Source organism: Populus euphratica, unplaced genomic scaffold (genome assembly GCF_000495115.2).
Source record: "Populus euphratica unplaced genomic scaffold, PopEup_1.0 scaffold243.1, whole genome shotgun sequence".
In the NCBI taxonomy this organism is placed as follows: domain Eukaryota; kingdom Viridiplantae; phylum Streptophyta; class Magnoliopsida; order Malpighiales; family Salicaceae; genus Populus; species Populus euphratica.
In genome coordinates, this window is record NW_011500122.1 from 244,535 (window position 1) to 264,083 (window position 19,549).

The 19,549-nt window shown below is 29.8% G+C and overlaps 3 protein-coding genes across 6 annotated transcripts; 1 reads left to right on the plus strand and 2 right to left on the minus strand.

Annotated features, from left to right (window-relative positions):
• Positions 1 to 2,188: 2,188 nt before the first annotated feature.
• On the minus strand, positions 2,189 to 13,564 carry LOC105110150 (uncharacterized). Its single transcript, XM_011005089.1, has 4 exons — positions 13,559 to 13,564; positions 4,425 to 4,437; positions 3,366 to 3,956; positions 2,189 to 2,869 (listed from the first exon to the last, which is right to left on the minus strand). Exons 3-4 carry the CDS (start codon positions 3,946 to 3,948, stop codon positions 2,229 to 2,231), a joined length of 1,224 nt encoding a protein of 407 aa, XP_011003391.1. The 5' UTR covers positions 3,949 to 3,956; positions 4,425 to 4,437; positions 13,559 to 13,564; the 3' UTR covers positions 2,189 to 2,228.
• LOC105110149 (uncharacterized) lies at positions 8,482 to 9,042 on the plus strand. Its single transcript, XM_011005088.1, has one exon. The coding sequence runs from the start codon at positions 8,485 to 8,487 to the stop codon at positions 8,923 to 8,925; it is 441 nt and encodes a 146-aa protein (XP_011003390.1). The 5' UTR covers positions 8,482 to 8,484; the 3' UTR covers positions 8,926 to 9,042.
• A 951-nt stretch (positions 13,565 to 14,515) lies between the features above and the next one.
• On the minus strand, positions 14,516 to 16,561 carry LOC105110151 (uncharacterized). Of its 4 annotated transcripts, XM_011005092.1 has the most exons (4): positions 16,425 to 16,561; positions 15,830 to 15,880; positions 15,528 to 15,715; positions 14,516 to 14,665 (listed from the first exon to the last, which is right to left on the minus strand). In XM_011005092.1, the coding sequence occupies exons 1-4, from the start codon at positions 16,467 to 16,469 to the stop codon at positions 14,620 to 14,622; spliced, it is 330 nt and encodes a 109-aa protein (XP_011003394.1). In that variant the 5' UTR covers positions 16,470 to 16,561; the 3' UTR covers positions 14,516 to 14,619. The 4 variants fall into 4 exon arrangements, with proteins under 4 accessions (XP_011003394.1, XP_011003395.1, XP_011003393.1 ...); XM_011005093.1 differs by lacking the exon at positions 15,830 to 15,880; XM_011005091.1 differs by having other exon boundaries at positions 14,516 to 14,646; positions 15,528 to 15,880.
• Positions 16,562 to 19,549: the final 2,988 nt, after the last annotated feature.

Here is a 19,549-nt window from a genome sequence, read left to right on the forward strand (position 1 = left end):
TATTCTTTTTTCATTTCAGTCCTTAAAATCTTGACGGAGTAGAAAGGCAGCAATCAGAAAATCTTGACAAGAGACAAGACTTTGGAGTGAGTTAGATCTTGATCACCAATTATTTGGATTACAGTGTATATTGATTCGTCTTCGTGAGAGAAATTTCATGGAGATGTTTTTCGAAAAAAAAGTTCAGAGCTCAAGAACTTTTTTTAGGCTTATTAGCTCACCATTTAATTAAAAAAAAAAACATAAAAATCAGGCCCATTAAAAGAATTTAAAATGAAGAAAAAATTAATTTTTTATCAAGCCCAATCCTAATGAGCTAGATATATATATCCAGCCCATTCATGCCTTTAATTTCTTAATCCTATTGTTTTTTTATATATTTTTTTTATTAAATTATTTCAATGAGGTTTAAATAATCACTCAGTTATGCCATTATTTTTAAATAATATTATCTTTTTTATTTTAATATTAACAATTACTTTCTTAATAGTTATATATAAAGTTAAATCAATAATTTTATAAATGAGAATAAATATCTTTAACATATGCAAGTTAAAATTATTAATTTATCTTGTCTTATTAAAACATTAATATTAAAATTATGATAATATTTTATTCAAAAATAAAATAAAACCATTGACAAAAAAATATTTTATGAAAAAAAAAGGAGCGCACTGCATTGACAAAGGAAAGGGATTCTCATCAGAGAAATAACGTTTTTAGCGGCACATATATGCACCTTTTATCTATCTCTTTATTTCATTAAACAAAAAAAAAATTAATTTTTAAATTCACAGCTAATTTATTTTTCATGATGCAAGAAAATTTATTCAAAATACCAGCTCATTCTTCTCTTTGAGTTAAAAAAAAAAAAAAAAAAACCTTGAAATCTCAATCGGAGCGCAGCGTGGATAATGGCTTGTAGGAACTAAATAGAGAGCATGTGGCGAAAATGACATGGAAATTCAAACGGTCTTCCATTTATTTACCATTTTGACATTCAAACGGTCTGCCATGAAAGACTGAAAAGGAATGCAATTCAAAGTTTTTTTTTTAGAAATACATTAAAATAAAAAAAATTATTTTTAAAAAATCTTCTTGACATCAATGTACTAAAATAATTTTGATTTTTTTATAAAGACTGAAAAGGAATGCAATTCAAAGTATTTTTTTTTCTAGAAATACATTAAAATAATAAAAAAAAATTTTTTAAAGAAATTCTTGACATCAGTGTACGAAAATAATTTTGATTTTTTTTATATTTTCAATTGTTTTAATGTGCTAATATAAAAATAATTTTAAAAAATAAAATATTTATTTTAATATATTTATAAATAAAAATATTTTAAATCATAATTATGTCTATAATTCCAAACAGTTTGATTCTACAGTCAGCCGCTGTGTGAGCGGTAGAAAAAACTCAAATTAATTGACTTTTGGAAGTGACCAACCCGTGCAGTGAGAGGATAGGGGACCATGCAGTGTTTAATGCACACTGAACCTCCACCAGTGGTGTCGACAGCCTCCAGATAAGTGATCGGTGGTTACCAGAAAATAAAAATCATGGAAGAAGGGACAAAATCTGCATCTCAAGGGGTCATTTCTGCATAAAAAAAAATATGAATTCCTAGGGTTTTCAACTATTTTTCTCCTTTAAAGCAACGAGAGCTCCATGCGGAGCTGCGTTCTATTAAGTATCAATTAACCCATGCCCTAAGCTTTTTTAAGACGATGGAGAGAATTGAGAAGGCCGAGACATGGGACAGATGAAGCATTATTCAATAGCATAGAATGTATGTGCGCTCATGTGTGCTGGTCCTGACGGGCATTTAAAATAATCCATAATTTCATGGCACATTAAGGTTGAACTGATCGACCAACGTTGAGCAGATGAAAGTCATGGATGTTTTTGTTTGTCGTTTTTTATTTTAAAATATATTAAAATAATATTTTTTTATTTTTTAAAATTTATTTTTAATATTAGAATATTAAAACAATAAAAAAATATAACTGTAACATGTTTTTAAAAAAATATTTTTCACTTGAAAATACTATAAAAATTCAATTTAATAATTTTTCAAGTCAAATATACTTTTAAAATGCATTAATCCGCAGTTACAAATGAAAAAAAAAACAAAACTGTAACTTAAAATTGTATTTCAAAGTGGGGAGAAAAGAATCAAGAAAATGAAAGCAGAGAAGAATTTTCATAACTTGTATTTGATCTCTTAACATTCATGATTACAAGTTACCACAAAGCAAGGAAGGAGAGCTTTGGGATTTAGCAGATACAGTTCCTCAAGTAGATGTGAATTTTGACCAGCTTTCCCAGCAAGTGAATCAAAGCCTGATTGACCTGCAATTTCTTGAGCGTTTTCCAAAGGCCTACGAACCCTTCCAGCAATAACTCTACATAGTAACAAAGCCTTTCTTACATCTTGGTTATCTTGACTTGCTTCTACAGATTCCAAGGCTCTTCCACTTGTGGAAGTAGTAAAAATTCCGACCCCAATGCCGTTGACATCTTTATCAGTGAACCCATGTCTCAAAATCTGGCATACACCGCATTTCTCCATTCTACAAAGACTAGAGGAGCCATTCAGACCAAGAGAACAAGCAACAGTTGTGCCATGGAACCTCAAAAGCTCATTGCCGTCGGCGAGACAACGCGAATGTTTCGTAGGCAGTTTGCTAGCTTTGATTTTCACCATTTCTCTATGTTCTTCAAATTGAACAAGGGTCATTTGCATGTTGTGGACCTTCAAAACCCTCTCTATAGTAACACAGTTGTTCTCAGATTGTAACCACCTTGTTCTGCAGATTAATTCTACTATCCTCCTAGATGAGTCCCCTTCCACAAGTTCAGTAACTGCAGAAGGATAATGACAAGTGGATTCTATTGGCCAATTGAACTAAAAAAATTGAATAAAAAGGACTGCTTGCTTCTAAAAAATTGAAACAGTGCTGTCAAATAAGTCCAGTTATGATCAGCAATAAGTTGATAGAAAAGACAACACAGCTGCAGCAATCATAACAATGGCAGTGACATTTCAGAAAACAGAAATCTATGAGACAAACTGACAATAAATTCAAGATTTTGACTTAAAGGGCTCTAAAGTAGACCTGTTGTCATAATAACTCAAGATTATTTCTCTTGATTTTCATCATAAGAATATGGATTTGTGCAGAAGAAAACACAAATGCAGGCACCCAAATTTTCTGAAAACCAGCGTATTAAGATGAACCTTCAAACATGTTGATTTGAATGACTCTCTAGAGAGATAAGATTGTTGTTAAAAATAACCATGAAAAACTTGATTATACACAGATTAAGAGACTGAAGTAGTTGGATTGAGGCCTCTTACCAGCATGGTATGAAAGATGATGTGCCTCATAAGCATCCAACTTCTTAAATTTTGCATAACATTTCTTGCAAACTAAAGATGGAGAACCATAAGAATCTGCATCATGAGAGCTTTTAGGCTTGGAAGATACACCGTTTCCATTACAATATATAGGAGAATCACCATGTTTCTTCCTTGAATAGCTACTTGACCTTCTGGGGGACACAATGTCATGTCCTCTAGGACGAGGTGTCCGTAGCTTAAGGATATCAACAAAGGAGGAACCACCCTTGTCACAGCCCCTGCCACCTGTAATCTTCAGTTCACATTTAGTGTCACAAAGGACTACTTCATGTGCTATAGAGTTGAGAAAATCAGTGCTTTCTAGAGATCTTGGGCTACTAGTTAGTGGCTTCTCTGTATACCTCGTGCTCCCATGAATGAACTCTCGTAGATTTGACAAGGATCTTGAACATTCAGACTTGATTGAATTTCTTGTCTGAATGCCGCTCAGATCGCTCTTGGCCCTTGGATCATGCACGTCTGATGGCTTTAGTTCGCACTTCAATGATTTCTTCAGAGAGAACCAAATTTTGGAAGGCATCCCTTCTGTTTAGACTTCAAACTCCAAACACTTCTGACAAAGCGATTTCTGTAACGTTTGAATTGCGAAAGAAAGATGGACTGTCAAGGAAAGCCGGTTCTTACAATGTTGTTTCTCTTCAGTGGACTCCTCGCCATTACTACTAGCTAGTTTCCTTTCTAGGACCAACCACCAGCCACAAAGACAGAGACCAGTTAAGAAAGCACCGGTGCAAATTGAGGATCCAGATGACAACAAATAATGAGAGGTAACGTTGCTGTAACAATATCCATCTGAAATATTGACCCAATAAAAAAAAAACTTAAGATGATAGTAAGTAAAAACTCAAAGATTATTGATTAACAACTCATTATTAAAAATTTCTTATATTGTGTCTTCGTTTTCTTTTTTTGTCTCCACTCTCTCTTTCGCTCAACAGCCAACAAAACACCTCGTGCAACCTCTTTTTTCTTGTTTTCATTTACATGGATGCTACTTTTCTCCTCTTTTGTTTTTCTTGTTTTCATTTACATGGATGCTATTTTTCTCCTCTTTTTTTTTTTTTTTAATCCTCCTCCAATCAGGGCTGATATTTTATTTGTAAATATGGTTCTTTCTCTAAAGAGTTCCACGTTTCCAGTTAGGAAAGATTATGACCTCTCAATAAGAATTTTAGAAGTATATCTTATTATTTGAAGAGGATTGACATCTATTAGTACTGATGAAAGACTAAAATGTAACATCCCAACATCTTAATATGAATTTCCTTTATAATAAATCCAAAAATAACTTCTTCTTTTTTCGGTTTGAAATAAAATTAGAATTTTCTTTGAATAAGAATTTTTTTTGTTTTTTAATTAATATATTTTTTAATTTCATTCTTTAATATTAGATTTTTTTATTAGTTATCATACTTTCATTACACGAATCTCAGATTTAATGAGTTGACTTAAATTTTTTTTCTTAATTAATTTTTTCTTTCAATATTGATTTAATCGAGAATTAAACTCCATAATTTATTTTGTTTACTTTTCATTAGATTATCTTGATCTTATGACATGAAAATAATGATTAACGGATTAAATTGAGTTAACTCAGGTTGTTTTTATGTCTTTTTTTTTTAATTTTATCATTCAACATTGGATTAGTTGGAAATTGAACTTTATAATCTATTTTGATTTTCTTTTTATGAGAATATCTTAGTTTTAAAATCAAAGTCATAGATTTTAGCATTTAAACCAGGATTAAATCAGGTTGTTCTTTTTTTTTTTCTTTCTAATAGATTATATTGGTTTTATTATTTGGATAATAAGTCATTCAACATTGAACTTACTTTTAATTAGGTTATTCCTATTTCATGATTTGGATTGCGGGTTAATATAATTGACTCATTTTTTATCTCTTATTTCCAATTGATCTTTTTCCTCAATTTCATCAATTAATATTATATTTAATTAGAAATTAGGTTTCATAATTTGTTTTGGTTTGTTTTTCATTAAATTATCTTAGTTTAATGACATGGTAATAGTGCTTAACAATTAAGTCAAGTTAAATTTTTAATAAAGATTTTTACAAGTTTTATCATTCAACGTTAGGTCTGATAGGGATAACTGAGAATCAAACTTTATAATTTGTTTTGACTTTCTCTCTATGGAGTTATCCTAGTCTCAAGATCAAAATCACAGATTTGGTAGGTTAACTTGGGTTAAATTGGATCATTTTTTTTTTATAAGATTATCTTAGTTTGATGGCCAGGGTCATAGATTTGGTGGACTAACTCAAGTTTTTTTTATGTTCTTTTTTTAATTGAATTTTTTAATTTTATCTTTTAATATTAAGCTGGTTAGAGATTAAAATTTGTAATTTTTTTTATTTGCTTTTTATTGGGTTATTTTAGTCTTATAACCCGGGTTGTAAATTTGACATGTTAAATCAGGTTGTTTTATAGATTATTTTTTAATTAATTATTTTTTCAACTTCTTCCTTCAATATTAGATTGATTAGAAATTAGACTTAACCTCAGGTTATGAATTTGATATATTAATTTAGGTTATTCAACATCAATCCATTATATTATTATTTTAATATTAAAAAAGTATCATATTGAAATTTTATTTAATCAAAAAAATTTCATAGATTGAACGAGTTATTTTTAAACTAATAAAGTTAACTGAGTTATATTAGGTAAATCATCACATTATTTAATTCTTTTCTATTAAAAAACATTAATAACATTTAAATATTTTTTATATTAAAAAATTAAATTTAACCCAAAATATAATATAGCACGAGTCAATCATCTAATACTAACTAATTCATTTCCTTTCTTCGGAGGTCTTCGATATTTTTGTGTCATAAACACTCACTTTCCTCATTTTAGAGTTCGTTTTCAATCACTCTGGGGTTTACATAAAATCTTTCACCTAGAGGACCTACTAGTTATATTTCACAAAACCCTAGTTTTAGAAGTTTAGAGATTTCTGCTTTTTGCCCCCCATGAAAGGATCAAATGTTGCTTGGAAGACAATAATTGATTAAAGGTAAGAAGGTTTTTGGCGTGTGTGTATATATATATATTAAGAGAGTAATTAATTTTGTATCATTTTGATATTAATTAAATTATGATTTTAAAAAAATTTATATATTATTTCGCTTATACTCCAATCGTATAATTATTATTGGTGTTTTTGCAACAAAAAATTAAATAAAAACACAAATATTTGTAAAAATCAATTGTCAAATTATCAAGCATTTTTGGATTGCAAATTTAAAAGACACAAAGGGACACAATACAAAATTTAATATTTGTAAAAAAATGATTTTAAAATAGTTAAATAAAATGGGTAATTAAAAACGAAAAATGACCGGTAAAAATGGATGGAGGGAGTATTAAGATAACCCTAAATTAATTATGATTGATTGCGTGTTACATTATTAGATAAAGATTCATTAGAATCAATCAAATCTCCAATCATAAATGCACAGATTGCTTATAAAGATAACACTCATTTAAAATTCACTAAATAATTCAATCCACTAGCTCTTTGTTTAAAAATAGATATTTATGACAATTGAGATGTTAGCTTAGCGATAGGAGGGATTTGTTCTCTTTTTTTACACTCGGATTTGAATTTTACTGTGCACGTATGTTATCTCTACGGTGTCTTGCATGCTTACTGGACTTGCAGGATGTTTAGTGGATCTTGAGATTAGTTATGGTGCGTGCAAATTAGCCCGGACACCCATGTAAATTAAAAAAAATAGATGTTTATGTATCAATTCAAACAAAAATAGATAAATAGAAACTATATAATAGTAAAAAAATTAAAATAAAGGAAAATAAGAAATTGATGTCATATTAATTGATTTATTCATTATTTACAAATTAGAAACTATATAATAGTAAAAAAGTTATCAATTGTGTGTTTAAAGCAATCATTATTTCCAGCTGCCAATCAACATTTCCTAGACACATTTGAGCAGCTGGTGGAGTACATTCATAAAATGAATGGCTTGCTTGATATCTCCTTAATTAATTATTGCACTCTATTATTTTCTTTCTATTTTCTTATTATTTAGTTTTTACACATCGAAATTAAATTGAGAGATGGAAATGGGGCGTGTTTGGAACGGTTCCATCAAGCTATGGGGGTTTTGTATTTACTAGCTATAAATATGCTGATGATTAAAAAAATTTATAATAATATTATTTATTATTTTATGAATAATTTATATATAGTGCTAGTATGCAAGGAATTTAAAATAGTTTGTAGTTTCCCCACTCCTCGTCTCATATCCGCCTCGGGTAGGATTTAACGAGGGCCTCTCAGGACAGGAAAGTTTGCTATCCATGTTATGAAAGTGAAAACATACAAGCCAAGCATTTACAATTATTTGTTTCATGAAAAAAACAAATTTCAAATTAATTTATATTTATTTATTATTAAAAAAATTGATTAAAAAAAATATTTCACTCAAATAAAAATTTACTTTAATTTTTAAAAAAGTATTTTTTTTTATTTTAGAGGGAAAACTCTTTTAAAAAGTTGTAAAACATTTAGAAGTATCATTTTATTTATAGATTTTATCAAATTTTATTTTCAGATTTTTTATTGCTATATATTTTATTTTGATTTTTTTCAACTTCATTCCATAAAATTTAATTTGATTTGATTTTTATAATAACTTTGCTTCTTATTTTTATTTGTTTTTCTCTTATCATTTATTAAAAAAATTATCTATCATATTTAATTCTTATTTTTTTATTTGAAATAATTTATGAAATTATATTTTTTTAATTTCATCTTTTATCTGTCAATTTTACTTTACAATGGGGATGCGGGATCTTTGGGAGGCCAACTTTTCTTGGCATTCAATCAACTTATAATTTGTTTAAGGGTATTTAGTGATTTCGAAGTAAACTTCCGAATCAAGACCACACAGAAAAAGCAAAGCTTCCATATTCATTTTCCTGTAGTCAACTCTCACACAAAATTTCTCTATAAAACCCCATCAATGAGATCTTCTTCTAACCAACCTTGTTTCACATTACTAGCCATGAAGTTGCTAAAACTCTTCTTTGCTCTATCTGCAACCATAGCTACTGTTGCAGCTCTGCAGTCAGATCATTACAACGAAAACTCAAACACGCAAAGACAACTCTCATTGGCTGAAATTCAAGAAGCTGTAACTTCTTTACGAGGGGTTGGCCGCGTTCTTGCCCAGCAGAACCTGGTAGCCAATTCGACATGCAATGAATTGCCTCGCATTTGTCGACTGAAGAGAAGTCCAGGGCCAGATTGCTGCAATAAGAAATGCGTCGACGTTAAGACAGATCGCTTCAACTGTGGAATGTGTGGCTACAAGTGCAAGTACACTGAAACATGCTGCAAAGGAACGTGTGTGAACCCATCATTTGATAAAAGACATTGTGGTGGATGCAACAAGAAGTGCAAGAACGGGGAATTTTGTGTTTATGGGATGTGTAGCTATGCATGAATGCGTCACAAACCGTGTAATTCTCTGATACAGAGTATATTTCCTTTCATGTTTCTGCGAGACTGAGTCTCTTTCTCTAAGGAACACCATGGTTCTGTTGGCTTAATTTATATTTCATTCCATCAAATTGTGAGAGTGCTTGTGATTTTACTAATCGAAGTGTAAATATGGAGAATTGCCAAAAGCATCACCTTGAAAATCTCATACTTAGGATCAAACAATGTGAATATAGCGAGCAAGTCTATATGTCTCGTTATTTGTATTTAATAGCTTTAATTATTTACTTAGCAATTGATATTCTTAACATTAAGTACTCCTGGTTCTGTTGGCTTAATTTATATTTCATACCATCAAATTGTGATAGTGCTTGTGATTTTACTAATCGAAGCGTAAATACGGAGAATTGCCAAAAGCATCACCTTGGAAATCTCATACTTAGGATCAAACAATATGAATATAACCAGCATGTATATATGTCTCGTTATTTGTATTTACTAGCTTTAATTATTTACTTAACAATTTATATTCTTAACATTAAGTACTCCTGCTGTTTTGGACAAAACGAAATTTGTATTCGAAATCAATTACTTTTTGCAGAAAATGTAAGAAAAGACGATCTGTCAACACTTCAAAATATATGTACTCTCACGTATTTCGTTGCCTTTCTACTTTGATAGTGTGGGACGCAATTAAAACTGAGTTTATCAAATATTTGAATTTTTTTATTTAAAATTAATTTTTTTATATTTTTCAATTACTTTTATGTATATGTTAATATAAAAATAATTTAAAAAATAAAATAAAATATTATTTTAATATATTTATAAATAAAAATCATTTTAAAAAATAATTATAAGATGAAATTACCAATCTAATTAAAATAAATAAATACAAAATTCATTCTCAATGAATAACAAATTAAATTTGCATCTCTTAAGCCTGATCAATAATTTTGCATGTCAGTATTTGTTTAAACTCTAGTTAATGTCACTTGAGCTCTAAAGCTATTATAATTTATTCAATTTGATTTCTGTGATTCTATTTTAGTTTTATGATTTAGGTTACAGCTTTGGCATATTAACTAGAATTATTTTTTGGTTTACGTTTTATATTGTTATCTCGATCTCATAACTTAAGCTTTACAGTTATCATAAGTTATTCAATTTGATTTCTGTGATTCTATTCTAGTTTTATGATTTGGGTTACAACTTTGATATATTAACTAGGATTGTTTTTTGGTTTACTTTTTATATTGTTATCTCGATCTCATAAATTAGATTATAGATTTGATAAATTTACTCGTGTTATTTTTTTGTGTCTTTTTTTTTAATGAATTTCTTTCAACTCCATCCTTCAACATTGAGTTAATTGTGAATTAAGTTTTATAATTTATTTTAATTTATTTTTTATGGGATTATTCTGGTTTTATAACATAGGTCGTGGATATAACAAGTTATCTCAGGTTGATTTAGGTTTTTTTTCTAATATTTTTTTCTATAATTTTTTTATAATTTTATTCTTTAACATTAAGTTGATTAGAATTAGATTTCATAATTTATTTTAATTTAATTTAGATGGAGTTATCATAATCTTATTATCAAAGTCACAAATTTAGAAAGTTGACCGAATCAATTTAATATGTAGTTGTGTGAATATTTAAAAAAAAAAGATGTCGACTTGAATTTTATTTTTTTAGTCATTTACATTTTCACTAATCATCTAAATTATTTTTAGATTTGTCAAATTGGCTGGTCACGTTTAGTCCACTCCCATGTAATTTAGTTTTTTCTTTACTAGATAAATAATTGCTAAGTGTGGGTGTTTCTTTTAACATTAAAAAAAAATAATGGAGAATAAAATAAAATTAGGATATAGCATATTGCATCAGACCTGGTAAAAGATGTTTTTGAATTAATTTATGCATTACGTATGATTAAGTTTTATATATGAATGATCTTAAATTATATCTTTTATATTGGTTTGATATATTAAAAACAAAAATTCTTCTAATTAAAAAAAAAATTACATTCTTAACTATAAAATCAACTCCACACTTATTTTTTTTTTTAGATTAACGTGGGTGTCCGGGTCAGCTTGCGCGCACCACGACTAATCCCACGGGCCCTGAAGTTAACGACCATGTAAGCCTCCAGTGGCCATCATATGAGCAACCAAGGACTCGAACCTGAGACCACAGAGGGAGCAAACCTCTTAGTCCCAAGTCTTTACTACTTGGCCACCACCTAGATGGTTAAATCAACTCCACACTTGAGTAGTCAGGACATAGTTGTTCGACCTAGTTGTTCAATGAAATGGTATTATATTCAAACCCAAAACTATGGGCGCAATATAGATACAGAATGCTTGAAATAGTACTAAAAAATGCTTGGAAGAACTTGCTGTCAATTTTACTTTACAATAATTGGGATTCAGAATCAATAGGAGGCCACCTTTTCTTCACATTTAATCAACTTATTTCTTTAAATTTTTAAGGTATTTAGTGATTTCTAAGTAATCTCCTGGATCAAAGATCACACAGAAAAAGTTGGCTGCAAATTCATTTTCCTATAGGCAGCTTTCACACAAAAATTTATCCATAAGGCTCCATCAGTAAGATTTTCTTCCACTAACCTGGCTTCATTTTAGTGGCCATGAAGTTGCTAAAACTCCTTTTGCTCTATCTGCAACCATAGCTACTGTTGCAGTTCTGCATTCAGATCATTACAGCGAAAACTCAAACATGCAAAGTCAACTCTCATTGCGTGAAATTCAAGAAGCTGTAACTTCTTTACGAGGGGTTGGCCGCGTTCTTGCCCAGCAGAACACGATAGCCAATTCGACATGCAATAAATTGCCTCGCATTTGTCGACTGAAAAGAATTCCAGGGCCAGATTGCTGCAATGAGAAATGTGTTGACGTTAAGACAGATCGCTTCAACTGTGCAATGTGAGGGTACAAGTGCAAGTACACTGAATCATGCTGCGAAGGAAAGCGTGTGAACACATCATGATCATTTGATAAAATTAAGACATTGCGGTGGGTGCAATAAGAAGTGCAAGAAAGGGAAATTTTGTGTTAATTTATGGGATGTGTAGCTATGCATGATTGCTTCACAAACTGCATCATTTTCAGTTTAATTTGATGAATAACCATTGTAATCCACACAAACGAGTGTGACTGGACTATTAAGCTTCCGACTGGCAAGGATATAGGTAGATGTTGTTGTCATACTGAGCTGAGTGTAATAGGTGACTCAACATCTGCAACTCCTTGAGTTTGCAGGTTTTACACATTCCAACAAAGTTCTTTGTGGCCATAACAAGATTCAAGGTTTGCTTTCACTCAGTCTGGAGTGTCCAGAGGTCATAGACTTCAGCGTGTGCCAATAAAAAATGGTTGAGGTCGAGTCCATGTCAATTCCTTGATGCCTTCATATATAATTCCTGTTCTTGGAATCTATGTGCATTTTACTTCGTTCCATCATTTATAAATCTATTTTTGGTCATATTAAATTAGGGAAAAAGAGATGGGATACTTAATGTGTAGTTAAAGGTGCATTTCCTGAGACCTGATTCAATGGTTCAGCATGTCAGGTACACGCTTAAACTCTAGGTAAAGGCCATAAGGAAGATATTATACTGAGGTCAAACTAGGTGGTGCTTAGGGAAGCTTCACAGCAACAACAACAAGAACTTGCTTCATGATGCAAATTAGTATATCGGAGGAGGAGTATTTACTGCCTATAGCTACCGAAGCCAGGCTTAATTTCTTTCAGCCACGGCCTCAAGGGTTAGTGGCTATTAGTGATGGAGAGATTGATGTGGAGTAAAAGATAAAATAATGCTTTAGAATATTGCATAAGACCTTTTACTGTATTGATATGCTAACACACCCGAAGGTCTCGAGTTCCAGCTCTCCTTTGTAACATGTGTGTGAGTGTATCACAAACTTGAAGAGTGGCATAACAGCTTGCAAGGAATACGCTAAACTAGCTGTTTGATCTGTATTTTACTGCGGTTCATTTTTTTTTTCCTTCAGAAAAATTATATATATAAATTTTTTAACATGTTTTTGTACATTAAAAAAATTTCAAGAGAAATTTAAAACAATTATATATGCATCTAATTAAATAAATTAAAAAATTATTTATGTAACCAAAAAAAATTATGACGGCCAGTTCTTATCCCACCAAAGATAAATAATTAAACTCATGATCCTAGTTGGTGAATTAATTGGATTTAATAATTTTTTATTTAAAATAAATATATTTAAATTTAAAAACCAACCAAATATTAAGTTGATCGAAAAAAATTAAATTGAAACAAATTATATGGTCAAATTAATAATTAACTAGATATTAAATAATAAAATTAAGAAAATAAACAAGAATTTTTTTAAAAAATCCAATTATAATATGAAAAGAAAAAGCTCAGTATCTCAAGCTTGGACAACCTAAAGTTTCCTAGGTCTCCAAAAAAAAAAACCTCAAGTAGGTGGATCTAAGATAATCCGTGTGCCTGAATATTTTTGTTTTATTATTTTTTCTAAGAAGTGGACGATAAGTCCCTTATCACTTAATTTTTTGAAAAACAAAATAGCAAGTGATGTGTTGTATGTCCTATCTAAATTTTAGTGATCTTTATTTGACTAAATCATGAGTAAATCTATTTTAAACAAAGAAAAATTAATTTTAAACTATATTTTAGTTTTAAAAAACTAAGAAAAAACATCTCAAACACCTAAAAAATATATTTATAATCTTACCAGAAATCAAATTTTTTTTAAAATTTAAATATGCTATTTCATGTAAATTTAAGGGAAAAACACTTTGGATAAACTCTTCCCATGAAAAAAACTCATTAACATCAAAATCACTAGTTTTCATAGCTCAAATCGATTTCAACCAAAACTTTATTTCTTTACCATCAAAATTCAATCATTTTCTCTTTTATTTCTCAAACTAGGGACTAGAATGAAAAAAAAATTAAGATCAAATTTGAATTTTATAAATTGTTAGAGACCAAGAATTTATAATTTAAAAAATTAAATAACCAAAATATATGTTTAACCCCAAGTTAAAAAAAAATGTTTTATTGCTACATTTTTTAGTTGCAATCCCCTATCTATGAATCTTGTCTTTCCTTAATCAATGTGCTTTAATTGGCCATCAATTTAGGCAGGCCTATAAACGTGAAATCACAAGGAAAAAAGAAAAAGAAAATGGGCTAAAAAGGGGAATAGTATTTTTCCCACGTCTATTACTGTATTTCTCAATTCTTAATAATTAATTAGTTAATAATGTTCACAAAGCAACAGTTCAGAGGTGAAAGTATGCAGAGCCAAGGGCAGAGAAGTATACAACTTCTACCCATGCTGTGTCCTCGGAGGCACTTTAGACCAATTACTTGAGAATGATCCACAAGGAGGTTCACCTGAGAAAGAAAGCATGCCATTAGCAACAGCGAGTTTAATAAACACTGGATTTCACCATATGGTTAAATGAGAGACAGTGGAATATACCTTTGGACCATATCTTTTGATAAACCACTCTGCAGTTTTAGCATTTGATGCTTCAAACATGGTCTTCTCAAGACCTAGTTGTCCGGCGAACGTTGCAATTACATCCTTGCAGTTGTCATCTGCATCAATCATTATAATCTGCCCCAGCTTCTAATCACCTCTCGGCCATTCTGATCAGGAGATCAGCATCTTCAACCATTTCTGCGCAACAAAGATATACCTTGTAAGTTCAGATGCAAATGTCCTGAAGAATGTACATTTCTGTTATAGGCAAATTCATTAATCTGTCTCATGCATCCTTAAAAGACCGCATGTGTCTCTGAATTCAGGTGCTTCATCATCTTGTTGTCACCTCAACCACCAATTTTCACCAGCCTTTTATCCATAATTGTTTGAACATGTGCGTTTCGATGAATGAACATTGAGTGAATATTCTCGTCTATTTTCTCCCAAATTAGCATAATTTCTTTCAACCATCTAGATCTCTCGGATGCTAGTTGTTGGGTTTCCACATGCATAGTGTTCCATACTTCTTTAAATCTGAATGAAGCCGATTTATGAAAGAAAAGTTGTATCGAAACTGTCAATGGTATGCAACTGCAGAACATGCGAACATGTGCATGCGCGTAGCTGTAATTGCTTATAAATTAAGCTTAGAGCATTGACTGATTGGAGGATCTCATCAGAATCAATAATCCGATTTCAGTCAATAGTTTAACCTATGTTATGATACCGACAACCTTAATATGATCATTAGCAACAATAATCATTCTGTTGATATGAGACGCTTGTCATGTTCTATCAGAAGCATCCTGCATTACATTTCCATTTAGTCGGAGGGAAAGATTCCAAAAATATATCTTATACATTTTTATATTCATGGATCGATTATCCATTTGAGCTTTATCTAACCATAGTTCAGCATCTATGTCCTGTTAATGTGATTAGCAACGTATGACTTAGAGTTAAGGATACAACATATTCCTGAGTTCATCAGTCATCGTGCTAGATTCATATCTCTCCATTTTAAAGCAATATGTAACCATGGCAAACAAACACCAAGACAGGTGCTGCTTCCTTACCAGTGCTTCGAGGAGCTGGAGGGACCTTTACGAAGCAAATGCTCAGCCCAATCACCAGTACTAACATACACATCATGCTTGTGAGCCATGTCAATCACTTCTTTAATAGAAGACTTTGGCATCAAACTATGAGAACCACCAGAGAATTTCAGTCCATCAACAAATTGCCCCGTTGTCTCGAAAACATCCTGCCAAGCATTATACGAGTATGCACATGCACAAGTAAGAAGCAAATAAAGACTCAAATTCAATCGATCTGCATTAAGCTTCCTTGACATTACATCACAATTCCACAAACTTACTTGAAGACTCCTTAACGTTCTAAATCGAATAGCCCATTTTCCACAACTTACCTATAATTATCCGAAATAATAAATAAATAAATCACAAAACATTCAATGAAAATGCCATTGCAGAAACAATCTTTAGATCAAATTATTACAAAAGGCCCAAAACTCATATTAAGTTCTTAACTTGCAAAATTTCTCTGAACATTTCCCGCTTTTGAAGATACTAGCTAGACTTGGTAATTTCATATTAATTTCTCTTTACATGTCCACTTGGTAACTTTACTTGGGTCATTCAAGAAACACTTCAAATTATCCCTTATCTCCTTAAACTTAACACATCCCCCGCCCCATTGTGAAGAAAGAACAAAAAAAACGAGAGAGCGCGGCATCATCTAAGCATTAATTTACCAAAAACACAGCATTGTGTTAAACTACATCAAATACATGGTGATTCCTAGCAAAAACAAACACACAGCTTGAATTTCATTCCTCTAAAGTCGGTCAATAATTAGTTAGTCCACTAAATGGCAAGGTGGGAATCCACCAAAATCAACAAAGAAACGATGTTTGTAAGTTAAAGGAGAGAAAACATGTTCTCTATACATACTTGAAGCATGTTCTGGCTCAATAGAGTGTATTGAGGCCCTCTCATCTCTGTAACTCCAAATCTACGAGGCTTCTCTGATCGATCTTCATCTACCTAGAAGCTTTTCCATCAGTAATATACTGAGGATGGTGACATATTTTCCTTTCCTTTCCTTCATCTTCATTGTTAATATGCCAAGGAAAGCGTGTGTTTGCTTTCTTACAATGATTTTGATTTTGTGGATAAAGGATAGTGGTGATGATTCTCATTGGAGAAATGTCCAGCTTCTTCTAGAGAATTTGTCCACCAATATTTTGCTCTACAGAGACTGAAGTCTTGACAAGTGTAGCTTCTGATGTTACTGCAACCCATGTCTTGACTCTTGACCAGTGTAGCTTCTTGTAAAGTTGACTGGATTTTGATTTTTGTTTTCCTCCATGAGAAGTGAAAACATTGATACGATATACTCACCCGGGATTTCATCTGGTTAAAAACAGTTGGTTGGGTTAATTTGTGAGTTATAAATCAATTCAGTATATTTTAAAAAAATATTTTTTTATTTTTTAAATAAAATAATTATAAATAAAAAAAGTAAAATATAAAATAAAACAATAGTTCTTCAAGATAAAAATTAAAAAAAAAAAAACAAATGAAGTTGGCTTGACAAGGTTTCGTTGGTTTTGCAAGGGTTGGGAGTTTTTTTTTTTGGATCATTTAAATCTTATCAGTCAATTTTCAATAAAGTTGAGAATTTACCAAATCAACTAGGAAAAGAAGACTTTTGATCAAACTAGTAAAACAAAACTGGATTTGATAAATATAGTTATAAAAATAAAAAAGACATTATATTGTATATATTTTGTTTAATGAATTGAGACTATCAATAATTTTTTTCATTAGAATTACATAGAGAAGGGTTTTTATTATGTAATTTAAAATATATTAAATCTCTTATTAAATCTAAATCAAAATAAGAATGGTAACCTCTTTAATAATTACAATTTATTGTGGATTAGATAAAGAAAATATTAGTAATAAAAAATATCAAGATTATAAAAAATTATTTGATATTGTTATTAAACTTTATTTAGTAGGTCTAGTTTCTAACCTATCGACTCGACTTCTTACCTGATACTAATTTAAAATTAAATCATTAAAGAGTTATTTTAATATAATCCGATTAACTTGACAAATCCAAATATAATATTGATGATTGGTAGAAAGCATGGTTTGGTCTTAAAAAAACTTAAGATATTATCTTTTTTTTAATATTAAGACGAATTTATATTGGATTAAAACCGAACACAATCTACATTTTTCATGTTGTTTAAAGAGAAAAATCACATTCATTAAATCATCTAAAACAAAGTAATTCATTGACACAAATATCCTCTTTTCTAGTGTTTATATTGTGACAAGCTAACAATTACATTTTTTTACATTGAGTTTTTTTTTCTTTTGTAATTTAGGAATGAAAAATAAATAAAAAAACTTTTGAATAAAAAAAACATTGTTAATGTGATGTTAACCATAATTTTTTTTCTTATTTTATATTTCATTCCTTTATCTTTAAATGTTGCGTGCTTAACATAATTTCAAGTATAATATCTTTTAATTAGGCTATAGAAGGATTTGGTTGGGAAAAAAATACTAAAGCCCAACAAGTTGACTTGGAGCTTGGTTAACCTAGGACTTGGACCAATCCAAGTTGGAGAAAAAAAAAAAACTTGATTAATTTTATCAAAAACCTAAATTAACCCGATAACTTGGTCTTTCCAAACATCACCTAATCAAAACTCAGCTATTGATCTATTGATATTTTTTATAAAAAAAAACATTTTATCAAAATAATATTTTTGTTATCATTTAAAAGAAAATGAAGGTAAATCCAGAGTAATTGGCTCGACTCTTCAAATCCATGACTTAATCTTATCCTATTTTGCTTCTTACAACTGTTTTTATCAATGAGGTTGCTTATAATTCCTTGTCTAAGGAAAACTAAAAAAAAAAAATAGTCTTTTTTTGCATCAAAGGCATTAAGACCACTGTTATCAAACCTGGATTGGCCCAATGGGTCGACTCGAGACCTGGTTGACCCTGTGGCTGGACCGTCTAGGTTTATTAAAAGACCAGTCGGTGCAACAAACTGGGAAAACCCGAGCAACCCAGGTGAACTTGGACGAAGCTGGGTGTTTTTTTCTTTTTTAAATGTGATTTTTCTCCTATGCCCCTCTTTTTTTATATTTTTTTAGTTAGTTATTAATACTTTTTAAAGTTCACTATATAAATATTAAAAAATATTTTATTTTTTTAATGTGAAATTTGAAACCTTTTAGTATATATACTTTATTTTTCTAAGAAAAAAATTATTTTTTCAATGTAGGATTTGAAACTCTTTCTTATATGTATTTTATATTCATAAGAAAAAAGTTATGTTTTTGTATTGTGGGATTTTAAATCCTTTAATATATATATATATATTCAAAAAAAAAAGTTATGTTTTTTCATTATGGAATTTGAAACCCTTTAATATATATATTCTATATTCCAAAAAAAATATTATTTTTTCAATGTGAATTTTGAAACTCTTTCATATATATACTTTATATTTACAAGAAAAAAATTATGTATTTTTAACGTGGAATAAAAATCTTTTTAGTTTAAATGTGTGTATGTGTGTTATGTCCAAAAAAAAAGTTATTGTTTTATTCTATGTTCACAAAAAAAAAAAAAGTTATGTTTGTTCAATGTAGAATTTGAAATCCTTAAATATATATATTTTATGTTCACAAGAAAAAATTTATGTTTTTTCAATTTAGGATAAAAAAATTTTCATTTAAATATTTCAACTTAAAAGGATAACATAACATCTTTTCAATAAGAAATAAGTTTTTTTTAAAATATTCTTTTAAATTTTATTATTTATATTAGGTATAACCTATATTCGTATGAATTTTTTTAATTTTTTCATATAAAATATTAAAATTTTAATTTTTTTTTTTAACTATGATTAAGACCACGGGGAAAAAGCCCATTGGCTTGTTAAGGGAAAGGGTATTAAAAAAAGGGTAAATTTCATTTTTGCTCCAATAGATTCATCAACTTTCCTCCTTCACCCTTAAAGTTTAATATTTTTCAATGTTACC

Excerpts from the sequence above, each read along its gene's own strand:
- LOC105110149 (XM_011005088.1), top strand. The coding sequence starts at position 8,485 with ATGAAGTTGCTAAAACTCTTCTTTGCTCTATCTGCAACCATAGCTACT.
- LOC105110150 (XM_011005089.1), bottom strand. The coding sequence starts at position 3,948 with ATGCCTTCCAAAATTTGGTTCTCTCTGAAGAAATCATTGAAGTGCGAA. Across the intron at positions 2,870-3,365 it reads TCATCTTTCATACCATGCTG|TTACTGAACTTGTGGAAGGG; the intron begins GTAAGAGGCCTC and ends ATCCTTCTGCAG.
- LOC105110151 (XM_011005090.1), bottom strand. The coding sequence starts at position 16,469 with ATGAGAGGGCCTCAATACACTCTATTGAGCCAGAACATGCTTCAA. Across the intron at positions 15,881-16,424 it reads TGAGCCAGAACATGCTTCAA|GTAAGTTGTGGAAAATGGGC; the intron begins GTATGTATAGAG and ends GGATAATTATAG. Across the intron at positions 14,666-15,527 it reads TCCAGCTCCTCGAAGCACTG|GTATATCTTTGTTGCGCAGA; the intron begins GTAAGGAAGCAG and ends TGAACTTACAAG.